Source organism: Pyrus communis, chromosome 11 (assembly GCF_963583255.1).
Source record: "Pyrus communis chromosome 11, drPyrComm1.1, whole genome shotgun sequence".
Lineage (NCBI taxonomy): Eukaryota > Viridiplantae > Streptophyta > Magnoliopsida > Rosales > Rosaceae > Pyrus > Pyrus communis.
The window spans coordinates 9,429,798-9,442,691 of NC_084813.1; the positions used below are offsets into that span (position 1 = coordinate 9,429,798).

The 12,894-nt window shown below is 36.6% G+C and overlaps 1 protein-coding gene across 1 annotated transcript; it reads left to right on the plus strand.

The window, feature by feature from the left end:
- The first annotated feature begins 1,407 nt into the window (after positions 1-1,407).
- Positions 1,408-2,085, plus strand: LOC137708980 (secreted RxLR effector protein 161-like). The gene has a single exon (XM_068448131.1). It carries the CDS (start codon positions 1,408-1,410, stop codon positions 2,083-2,085), a length of 678 nt encoding a protein of 225 aa, XP_068304232.1.
- The last annotated feature ends 10,809 nt before the right edge of the window (positions 2,086-12,894 follow it).

The window sequence follows — 12,894 nt, forward strand, 5'->3', positions numbered from 1 at the left end:
CCAAGAAATTCGTTAAAATCTCCTTCTAACAACCATGGAAGAAAACAATTCGCAGCCAATTGTCTCATAATATCCCTTGAGTTTTGGCGTTTATCGGTTACCGGGTGCTCATAAAAACCCGTGAAACGCCAATGAAATGCATCTCTAATTGCCCCAATTTCAGAATCAATGTATTTCTCTGAGCAAGAAAGGATTCTCATATTGATGTCACCTATCCAGAATAACCCAAGGCCGCCTGATTGCCCATTCGAATTAACCCCAAACACTCTTCGAAAACCCAACTTCACCTTCAAAACATTTAGTATCTTCACATAAGAAAACCAATTTGGGATCATTTTGTCGAATAATATCCTGCAATGCCTGAACTTTTTGAGGGTTCACAAGCCCTCGGCAGTTCCAAACTAGAATATTCATGGCTGTTAACGGGGTTGAGCTCCGTTAGCCTTCACCGATGATACTTGTTTTGTTCATTATCTTTGCCTAACAATCCACACTTCTCTGCTTCTTCCAGCTCTTTGGTCGGGTTGACCACCACCTCATACAGTTGGTACTCCTGCTGCTTGAGTTCTGTATGGTTGGTCACCAAAATTTTTCGTTTTCAAATTTGATAGGTGGAAAGGAAGTCTGCTTTTAGGGTTTAGCACAAGTTTTTTCTTTTTAGTTGGTGGAGTATAGACTTCCATGTGACGTCTCTTTCCTTTACCAGAGTCAACGTTGTGCTAAAACCAGTTAATGGAAGTCCTTCTAGAACTTTCATATATATTTTCGTATCCAGATCGTCATAGAGATACACAGTTACCACGTCTATAAGCTTTTGCTTTTTAGTTGGTGGAGTATAGACTTCCACGTGACTTCTCGCTTCGCTACCTAATCAGTTTGGTAGTTTCTGAAAAAATGAATATGCAGCTTATAGACGTAGTAACTGCATATCTCTATGGGGATCTAGATACGGAAATATACATGAAAATTCCAGAAGGACTTCCATTGACTGGTTCGAATAGTTCTAGACCACGGAACACTCTCTCAATTAGGTTGAGGATGTCACTTTACGGATTGAAACAATCCGGGTGGATGTGGTATAACTGGCTGAGTGAATATTTGACAAGTCAGGGTTATGTGAACAACGAATTATGCCCATGCGTGTTCATAAAGAAGTCACATTTCGGATTTGCAATCGTTGCAGTTCATGTCAACGACATGAACTTTATCCAGACTCCTGCAGAGCTTGAAGAAATTGCTGAACACTTGAAATCGAAATTTGACATGAAAGATCTTGGGAAAACTCGATACTGTCTCGGCCTGGAGATTGAGCATTGTTCGGATGGAATCTTAGTACATTAATCAAACTACACCCAAAATGTGTTGCGTCGTTTTAATGAGGATAAAGCGAAGCCTTCGAGTACACCCATGGTCGTTCGGACTTTAGATGCTAAACGAGATCATTTCCGTCCAAATGAAGATGAGGATGAGATTTTGGAACCCGATGTTCCTTACCGAAGTGCAAATGGGGCTTTATTGTACTTGGATCAGTGCACTAGACGTGACATATCATTCGCTGTGAATCTATTGGCTATATACAGCAATGTGCCCACACGCAGGCATTGGAATGGTGTTAAAGACATTTTCCACTACCTCAAGGGTACAATGGATTTGGGCTTGTTCTATACCCATGAATCTCTGAGTGTTGCCACCCTCTACGGTCATCAGGTTGGTTCTCCCCTTATTGGTTACACAGATGCTGGATATCTGTCTGACTCACATAGGGCACGTTCTCAAACGGGTTATGTCTTTATTGTTGGAGACACCGCTATATCTTGGAGGTCTACCACGCAAACGCCAGTTGCAACTTCGTCGAACTATGCTGAGATTCTCGCTCTGCATGAAGCATCATGTGAGTCTTTTTGGCTGAGAGAAGTTATGGAACATGTTCAAAGCACTAGTGGTCTTACATCAGTCATTGACCTTCCTACGACGATCTTTGAAGACAATGCAGCATGTATCGAGCAGTTGAAGAAAGGATACATCAAGGGAGACAACACCAAACATATAGCACCGAAGTTCTTTTACTCACACCAGCAGCAGTAGATCAGAACATTGAAGTCAAGCAAATCTGTTCCCAGGACAACCTGGCCGATCTCTTCACCAAGTCGTTACCCAAGTCTACATTTCAGAAGCTAGTCCAAGGAATCGGTATGCGTAAATTATCTAAGTTGAATTGCATATAGTTCTCTTATTTAGAAGTTATGTCTAACTCAGGGGGAGTATCTAGAAGCATACTCACATGATCTTAATGTACTCTTTTTTCGACGATTATGAGCATTTTTCCCACTGGGTTTTTGCTACCTAACGAGGCACCCATCCTGGGATGATCATACTCCGTTGAGTTCACTACTTTCATCCTGTTTGACGTTTGTTTTAGACATTATGCATACTTCTCACTTTTCTCCTTAGTCTATAGGTTTTTCCCATGCCTTGGGTTTTACCATAGCAAGATTTTGTGAGTTTTACTACAAATGCATACTTCACTTAAACTTGAGACTTGCGATCACCCGTTATACCGATGATTTCATCAACTACTCTACCTTATCTGTTGAAAATCTGATGTGATGGTTTGTTGAGTATTTACACACTCAAGGGGGAGTGTTGTAGTCATATTTAGAATATGAATGTGATTGTGTAAATCCTAGGGAATCTGGAAATGTATCTTATATTCCTATTAGGAGTAGATTACCTATTAAATGTTGTAATCCTAAAGGGAAAGGTTTTTACCTATCCTATTACTATAAATAAAGGCACAATGGAGTAAATCAAACACACCTCACAATTAAATCACTCTCTCTTCTCCCTCAATACCGTCGGCCCCTTTCTCTCTCTAAACCCCTAGATCGTTCAATCAAATAGGCCTACAACAATTAGAATAATATTGTTCTTCACAAAATTATAGCCAAGAAAATAATGTACCAACATAATTATTAACATATTTTAAAAAATAACTACGAATATATTTTAAACATAAAATAAAAGGAAAACTAATGAAAATGGCTTGAAAACTTTGAGTTTTAATGATAAGGACAAAATAAAGGGTAAAGTGAAAAGTACCAGGATTGACTTTTTTATGTAAAAATGTGGTTTTTCATTAAAGTGAACAATACCGTGAGCTTTTCGTTAAAACTTCCTAAAATAAATACATATAATTAGCATGGGTACATTTAGTAAAATTAAAAATGGGTACAAATAAAACTTAAAAAATATGGGCACAAAAAGAAATTAATATATGAGTACAAATTAAAAGTGAAAAGAAAATTGGTACAAATTAATAAAGGGTTGCAAATAAAAAATGGTTACAAAATAAAAATAAAAATATATAAACAATTTAGCCATAAATATTAAATATATCAAATGTAACATTTCTAACACTAAATGAATATATTTAGAAATAAAAAATATTTTATTATTGAAATAATTAATGACGATTATTAATACCTAAGGACCTTGATAAAAAAAAATTGAAAAGGAATAAGGTTTTAATCAATGGAGTAGCAAAAAGAATGATGGAAACCTAATTTCTCCTTGTATATATATACATATTACATCAGATGACTTTGTAAAGCCATAGAAGGCAAGTATTAGAATACAATACAACAGTAAAGACAGAGACTGAGTGAATCGTGCAGTGCAACAAATCACGTCCTAATGGTAGATTTGTTTGCTTGATTTGCTAGACTTGTAGTAATCTCTTTATCCCCCCTCAAGGGAAACGAAACAAAGTGAAGATTGAGCTTGGAAATAAGGAAGGAGAATCGTTTGCGATAGTCCTTAGGTGAAGACATTGGCAATTTGATGTTGTGAAGGAATATACCAAGTGGCAAGGACCCTGTGAGCAATTAACTCATGAACAAAATGGTAGTCAATTTCTATGTGCCGAGTGCGGGCATGGAAGATTGCAGCCATTTGAAGAGCGAAGACATTATCGACATAAATGCATGGTGGAGTATAAAGAGGAAGACTAATCTCACGAAACAAATAGCAGAACCACCGTAGTTCAGCTGATGTGGTGGCAAGAGCGCGATATTCAGCTTCAAAGCTTAAGCGAGACATCATGGATTGCTTTTTAGCAGTCCAAGTCATAAGGTTTCGGCCAAGGAAAATGCACGCACCACTAGTGGATCGACGATCATTAACAGAACCAGCCCAATCAGCATCAGAGAATCCACGAAAAGAGAAGTCCATTGAGGAATAGAAGAGGAGACCATGCGCAACGGTGCCCTTGATATAGCGATAAACGCGCTTGACTTCTTGAAGATGAGTGGTTTTCGGATTGTGCATGTATTGACAAACTTGATTGACAACATAGGTAATGTTGGGGCATGAGAGACTAAGATATTGGAGCCCACCAACCATACTACGATATGTCTCTAGGTCAGAAATTGGATCACCATCATGTGCAAATAATCGTGTGGGTGAGAGGAATGGAGTGGGATGACAGACGCTTTTCCAAGAGAGTCCAAGCATCATAAACATAGGTGCAAGGGATTAGAATAGTTTGGATAGAGGATATGCAAGTAGCCTTGATCCAACTAAGAACGAGTTTGTCCCTAGAATAATGGGGATTGACATAGCCATCTTCAAGCTTCTTCGGTGGTTTAGAATTGATAGTCACGACATCTTCCATGCCATGAATTTCAAGAATATCCTGAAATTGAGATTGCCAACTAAGGTAATTGTTGCGGTCCATGGGAGTGTTGATCATACGAGAGATGTTGAAGGTGGTGGGAAGGGAGATTGTAGGGGCAGTCATGGTAGAGGAAGATGAATAAGAGAAGGTAGGGGAGATTGAGGTAGCAGAAGCCATAGAGGATCGAATAAAGCGCTAGCTTGTGGAGAAGGCTGATACCATATAGAATTTGAAATTGGAAAAGAAAAGTATGAACACAAAAGAGCAGAGAATAGGTGAGAATAATTTGTGATTGATTTACTTGATTATTTGCATTATCACATATTGTATATATATACATATTACATCAGTTGACTTTGTAAAGCCATAGAAGGCAAGTATTAGAATACAATACAACAGTAAAGGCAGACACTGAGTGAATCGTGCAGTGCAGCAAATCACGTCCTAATGGCAGATTTATCTGCTTGATTTGTTGGACCTGTAGTAATCTCTTTACTACAGCTGCTCCTGGTTTGGGAAGTTCTTCGGATGGTGATGCCATTGGCATTGTTGTTAATCTTGTTGATGTTGCTGATTTGTTCAAGGTGTAGTGGGATTTTATTGAGAAGCAATGGAGAAGTTGGACATAACAAATTAGCATGTTCTTGTATAATTCTGAAATCAGTATTTCTTGATGGTAGCTTCATTTCAAGCCAAAAGAGACCACCTGCATGCATTGGATGGCCAAGAGTTGCTTTCCTCTGCGGACTATACTTGTCAATTATGCTAACCTGAAGATGTATGCGAGTTTGGTACGGTAACCCGTACTAAATTTTCAGTTTGGCAAAATCTATTACTATTACTGTGCCAAATTTTCGGTATACCAAATTTTGGTATGTCAAATAATTCGATTGGTATGGTATGGTAATGGTAATTGCTACTTTTTTAAATGTATATATTTATAGCATGTTAAACATAGTTATGACATGGTTACTGACAACATCATCTTGTTTGAAGACATGTTTATGGCGCTTGGCAATGGTGAACCAAATTATTTTTTACTTACAACATCCAAATTGCACCTACTCCTTCCATATTACAAAAAGGTTCATAAACCCAATTAACCTTAAAACAAAACCAATGATAAAATCAATTAATAGAGATGGACGCGTGTGGAGTCGACGGTGGAACAGGAAAGTGTTCAGAAAGAGAGAACCTGAGTTACTGAAGGGTTTTCTTTTCTTTCCTTTCTTTTTTTTTTTTTCCTTCTTATTTTTTTGTCATTAGTTAGGTCGGGGGATTGAACCAAACAAATATTATAAACATATATTTATGTATATATATATATATATATATGTATTATAATTATATGTTTACGGTAATGTTGTGGTAATGGAATTGAATACCAAATCCGTACCATCAAATTGAATTATTATGTTTACGGTAATGTTGTGGTAATGGAATTGAATATCAAATATGTACCGTCAAATTGAATTATTTGGTAAAGAAAAAAAAAAAAACTAATTGTGAATTTTTTTAAAATTGTATTGGAGAACATTGTACCAAACTTGTCATTACGAAATTTAAATATAAAACTTCTCACTTACATGCAAGTAAAGAAAAATATTGCTAAACCGTTGTACTAAGTAATGAAAATTATTTATTAATACCTTTGCAACATTGACAAAAAATAATATCCTTGCAATAAAGTGGCTTCGCAATCCCCTGTCCACAAAGTGACTTCATAATAAATATCCAAAGAAATATAATATGGACAAAAGAAGAGTAACAATTTCGTTTACATATCGATTAATCGAACGTATGATGGAATCAGATTAAAAAAAAATAGTATTATGGAAGAATATGAGAGAAAGATGTACCATAAGAATAAGTAAACTATTGAAATTATGTTTGGAACATGATAAATCACATGTCTTGAAAAAACTTTTGTGTGTATCGGAAGCACATTATGTAATGTTTATTATTCTTCGTATTATAATTTTGGGTAAAGTACAAAAAACTACCTCAACTATTGGGGTCACGACAGTTTCATACCTCATCTTTTAAAATTGACAATGTCATACCGCATGTTACGAATTTGTAACAATGTCATACCTCCGTCAATTTTTCTGTTAGTTTTTCTGTTAAATGCTGACGTAGCAAGAGACGGGGACCACTTTCTATTAAAAAATTAATAAAATATTATTAAAAACTAAAAAAAATATTTAATATTTTTTAAATATTAAAACAATAAATAAAAGTAAAATTAAAAAAAAAGGGTAAATTACAAAAAACTACCTCAACTATTGGGGTCACGACAGTTTCATACCTCATCTTTTAAAATTGATAATGTCATACCGCATCTTACAAATTTGTGACAATGTCATACCTCCGTCAATTTTTCTGTTAGTTTTTCTGTTGAATGCTGATGTGTCTTGATTCGGGACATACTTTCTATTAAAAAATTATTAAAAACTAAAAAACAATTATTTAATATTTTTTAAATATTAAAATAATAATAAAAAGCAGAGAAAAAAAAAAAACCATCAGTTTGTCCCTCCCCTCCCCCCTCCCCCCTCTTCTCTCTTCTCCCCATCTTCATTTTCTTCCCCACACCTGCAAACCCAAAAAAATAAAAAAAATAAAAATATTTTGAAAACCCAACAACCCCCCTGCAGAAGAAGGAGAAGGAGAAGGAGGAGGAGGAGGAGGAAGAAGAAGAAGATGAGGAAAAAAAAGGAGGAAGGAAAAAAAAAAATTCCACTTGTCGGCACGGAAGAAGAAGAAGAAGGGAGAAGGAGAAGGAGGAAGAAGAAGAAGAGGAAGAAAAGGAGGAGGAAGAAGAAGAGGAAGAAAAAATAAAAAACAAATTTGAAAACCCATCAACACCCCCCTGCGGAAGAAGAAGAAGGTGAAGAGAAGGAGAATGAGGAAGAAGAAGAAGAAGAGGAAAAAAAGGAGGAAGGAAAACTATTTTTTTTTTTTTTTTTTTTTTAAACCATCAACTCCCCTGCGGAAGAAGAAGAAGAAAGAAGAAGAAGAAGAAGAAGGAAGAGGAAGAAGGAAAAGAAAAAAAAAATTGAAAACCCATCAAACCCCAAATCCACCACTTTCATCCATTCTCCATATCCTCTTCCGCACCCATCCTCCACCTTCTTTGCGCACCCATCTTCCCGCCAACGAGATCTGGGTTTTTTTTTTTTTTTTTTTCTGGGTTGCAGGAGGGAGAAGAGTGTGGGTGTGGGTATGGGTGTGGGTGTGGGGAAATTGAGTGCGGGTGTGGGGGGAAGACAAATTGGATTTTTTTTTTTTTTTTTTTTTTTTGTTTGGATTTGCAGGTGGGGGAAGAAGATGAAGATGAAGATGGGGAGAGGAGAGAGGAGGGAGGAGTGGGGAGGGGAGGGACGAAATGAGGGTTTTTTTTTTTTTTTTTTGCTTTTTATTATTATTTTAATATTTAAAAAATATTAAATAATTGTTTTTTAGTTTTTAATAATTTTTTAATAGAAAGTAGGTCACGAATCAAGCCACGTCAGCACTTAAAAGAAAAACTAACAGAAAAATTGACGGAGGTATGACATTGTCACAAATTCGTAAGATGCGGTATGACATTGTCAATTTTAAAAGATGAGGTATGAAACTGTCGTGACCCCAATAGTTGAGATAGTTTTTTGTACTTTACCCTTTTTTTTTTTTAATTTTACTTTTATTTATTATTTTAATATTTAAAAAATATTAAATATTTTTTTTAGTTTTTAATAATATTTTATTAATTTTTTAATAGAAAGTGGTCTCTGTCTCTTGCCACGTCAGCATTTAACAGAAAAATTAACAGAAAAATTGACGAGGTATGACATTGTCACAAATTCGTAAGATGCGGTTGTAGACATCGAAATTTCAGTAAAACAAATGTTCACCAACGCATTAAAGTTTTGACATGTCAGGGCATACATGGCATACGCCACGTGTTGTACAAATTGTACACATGGCGTGTGACTCAACAAAATAGGAAGAAATACCCTTGAAGGATTAAACAAGTTTTTCTTCTCATTTTGGGCAATGACAAGGCAAGTACATTTCAATCCATTGAGGATCAAAACAAGTTTTTCTTCTCATGTTGGGCAATGACAAGGCAAGCACACTTCAATCCATTACAGATCAAAGCAAGTTTTTCTCATTTGGGCAATGACAAAGCATACACATTTCAAGTTTAAAATGGTGTTAAATGGGAAATTAGGCCATAAGTTAGACCACTTCAAGTTTAAAATGGTATTAAGTGGGAAATTAGGCCATAAGTTACACCACTTCAATTTCAATATTGCATTAAGTGGGAAATTAGGCCATAAGTTAAAGTTAGACCACTTCAAGTTTAAAATGGTATTAAGTGGGAAATTAGGCCATAAGTTACACCACTTCAATTTCAATATTGCATTAAGTGGGAAATTAGGCCATAAGTTAGACCACTTCAATTTCAATATTGCATTAAGTGGGAAAATTAGGCAATGGTGCTTGGAAAGGAAAAAAATATTTTGTGGTGGTGATTCATTCTCAAAGCCTATAAATAGGCTTCTCCATCAAGGTATCAATCATCAAGGAATTCACAAATACATTTCTCTACTCCAAAATTAGAAGAGAATTCCCCAAATCCTTGAAGCTTTGAAACTCCAAAGTTTCCAACCATCCAAATTCCCAAGAATTCCGAAGGATCAAGAAAGCTCTCTTCGTTCTTCGTTAAATCCTCTTTCAAGATCAAGCCCCGACGGCCCTTGACGAAAGTGTTCATCGTTCATCCTAAGATCAAGCCCCAACGGCCCCTTGGATCAACAGCACAAACAAATCCACACATCCAATCGTTCTTCAAGATTAAGCCCAAAAGCCCTTGAAGATCTGCTCATCCATCAACCTTCAAGATCAAGCCCAAAAGCCCTTGAAGAAATCCACACAACCATTATTCAAGATCAAGCCCCGACGGCCCTTGAAGAAAGTGTTCATCGTTCATCCTAAGCATAAGCCCCCAACGGCCCTTTGGATCAACAACCTCAACAAATCCACACATCCAATCGTTCTTCAAGATTAAGCCCAAAAGCCTTTGAAGATCCGCTCATCCATCAACCTTCAAGATCAAGCCCAAAAGCCCTTGAAGAAATCCACACAACCATTATTCAAGATCAAGCCCCGACGGCCCTTGAAGAAAGTGTTCATCGTTCATCCTAAGCATAAGCCCCCAACGGCCCTTTGGATCAACAACCTCAACAAATCCACACATCCAATCGTTCTTCAAGAGAATTCATGGTAAAACACTACACAATTGTCTGTGCATGCATGCATGCATGGATCTTGTCATATCCCAGCCTAAGATATTTTAAGATGTTCTTTGAGCTAGAATGATTTGTAGGCAATGCATTGGGTTTTAGAAGCATATGTTTAATAATCCCCATCATCATATTGTAGTTGCGACTGATCATATTAAACTCTACTTTCATGTTCATGAACTCTACAACGATCGGTACGACAAAAAAACTTCTAAACCAGGGTACAATTCTCACTTAGCTTCCTTCAACAATTTATCGTACTTCTCAAGATTTATGGATAGCACTTTGTCCATATTGAGTGAAGCATCATTCAATATGTCCATCACTTGGTCATCATTAACACGGCTAGATGAAGAGGGTTCATGCCTAACTGTCCCACTCCTAGAAGATGTTGACGATGTACTAGGCAATTCTCAATGATAAGTCCAATTGGAGTAAATGTTTACCATCGTATTCATATACAAATGATATCAAACTTCTTCCAGTATTGTCCAAACACAGTTGTTATATTTCATGGAATGACACCTCAAATGATTTCTGAGCACTAACATGGTTGCTTGCAAATTGAATAAAGTTGTCGATCATATCCAAATATTGGTCACAACTTATATCTTTCAACTTGATTTGTCCATTGTGCTTGTTTTTACAGAAATTTTTCATCATATTGATTTGATATAAGCTTCATTGCCCCTTTATGTGTCAAGTAATGATCATATCCCATTCGAAAGTGCACTTTCTGTGTTGTGGTTTGTGATTCACGCGACTATTTTCAATCGTAAAAAATTCAGCAGCATCTCCCTAAGGTTCCCCAAGTGCATGACGTAGATAATACAAACAAATATCTAGTATGCACTAGAAGAACAGTAGGGGGATACAACCGAATTTTCCCCGAACAAAACTTAGCCACGTTTACCGCAAACCCTAAACACATACTAGTGCATTTTTGAACGGGACAATTCAAGATTCAATTAGATCGCGAAGCAATATACTGCGTTTACATACGCATCCAACAAAATCTCAAACGGATCAAAGGTTTTTTTTAAATTTATTATACGAAGTTAATCAACATAATTAACTTCATGTAAACGATTATGAAATTTAACAAATTTCACATCATGATTTCCTAGACTAAAGTTGCGCAAGTTATATTCGCCTAATCTACATTTACTTTCATAACAAACAAACTCAAAATTTCATATAACACACAATTTCAACATACATAGGTATCACAATTAAATAACTTCAAACTCACATTTTATAATTAAGAGACAAATATGTACATTTCCTTTAATTTACTTCAAAACCAATCATAAACCTACAACAATCAAAATTAATTAATCATACATTCAAATACAAAATTATTCAACAAATAAAAACACACTAACATCGTCGAGCAAGGGCTTCACCATTGGTTTTTTAACACATCATCATGGTCCTTTGCCCAACGACCTACAATAGTAAGCAGACAAATATGTTCCTCGGGCAAAGGGACCTAGCTAATGAACTAGGAGTTCGTACCACAAACCTCAAGGTATTGCTGTGACGACCCGCCCCTAATTTTCTATATAGTTTCTCCCTGAGTGTGTAAATTGACATTTCTACCCCTGTTGGCAAAGTGACATGGATGTAGTTATTTAGTGTTTATTTTATTTTTTCTAGTAGCTTAATTAAATAGTACTTGTCGTTACGAACGCATGAGCGCGAGTTAGACCCAAATCAGACTTGTAACGAAAAAGTTATGTTTAGTGAAAGTATGTTAACAACGGGTAGAATTGTACACGTGCATGTTAATTTTCAATGCTAGAAGTACTGTTTTTGATAAGGTGAGCCGGATTTTATGTACATTTTATATTGTACAAAAATCTGAAATCTTATTCTTTATTCTTTTTAAAGCCTGTCTGTGACTTACCATGCACACCAATCAAACCCTTTCCTCAAATCTCTCACCCAATCAGACAACATCCCTCTCTTTCTTCTCAGCCAATCAGAAAGTCTTCTCTCTCTCTCTCTCTCTCTCTTTCATCTTCTCATTCTCTCTCCTTCGCCCGAGCCTTTTCTCTCTACAACACACATACACTGCCACTAAACTTCATATATCGAACCTAAAAACCCCACCTTTGTGATCCTCTAGACCTCACGAACCCAGCCATACTCATCGATCACGAAATGGACAACTTTTGACTCATCAACTCAGAAGCTTCAACTCGGTGAGTTTTCTCCGACAAGTTATCGTTCGAGTTACAATGTTTTGGGAAGCCTAGAAGCCACTACTCAACTCCCCGTGTCCATTTACCTAAGTTGGGAGAGGAGCCAACGTCGAAATCTCAGTTTCAAGGAGATAAAACTAGGGTCGAGACTTTCGAGCTAACTTCAGCCTATCTCCATCCACTTTTTAGACTTCCAAAAGTTATAGACTTGTTCTACTCTTCATAAGCTTCCTTTCCATATAAAGTACGTCAAAAATGGTTGAGAAATCAAGAAGATATGAAGTTTTAAAATTTTTATAGAATCTGGTGAACCAGATAACAATGACGACAACAGAGGACGATGGCGCCGGTGATTGGAGAATCGGAGAAAAAGGGGAATATTCTGTTAGAGTTGACGAAATATTCTGACGCCATTAAGGTAACATCGTTAACTTAAATGGAATATTCTATCAACTCTGACAAAATATTTTGTCTGGCAGGAGCGTGGCCGCGCATGTGGCCATGACTTAGCGGTGCGTGATGACGCGTCTGGCCTCTAGCCAGCGAGTGCTTAACACATATGGGTCCGTGACGTCGAGTAGAATGTTTTGGTATACTTAAGCCCTCCGTTTGAGCAAACTATGAGGGTTTTTCCTAGCCTTTTTGTGTAAGTGTTAATTAACTAATTATTATTAGTTGTTTCACACATAGGTGAAAATTATCCCGAGGACTTACGAGGTTA

Coding starts and splice junctions, on each gene's coding strand:
- LOC137708980 (XM_068448131.1), top strand. CDS start 1,408: ATGGTCGTTCGGACTTTAGATGCTAAACGAGATCATTTCCGTCCAAAT.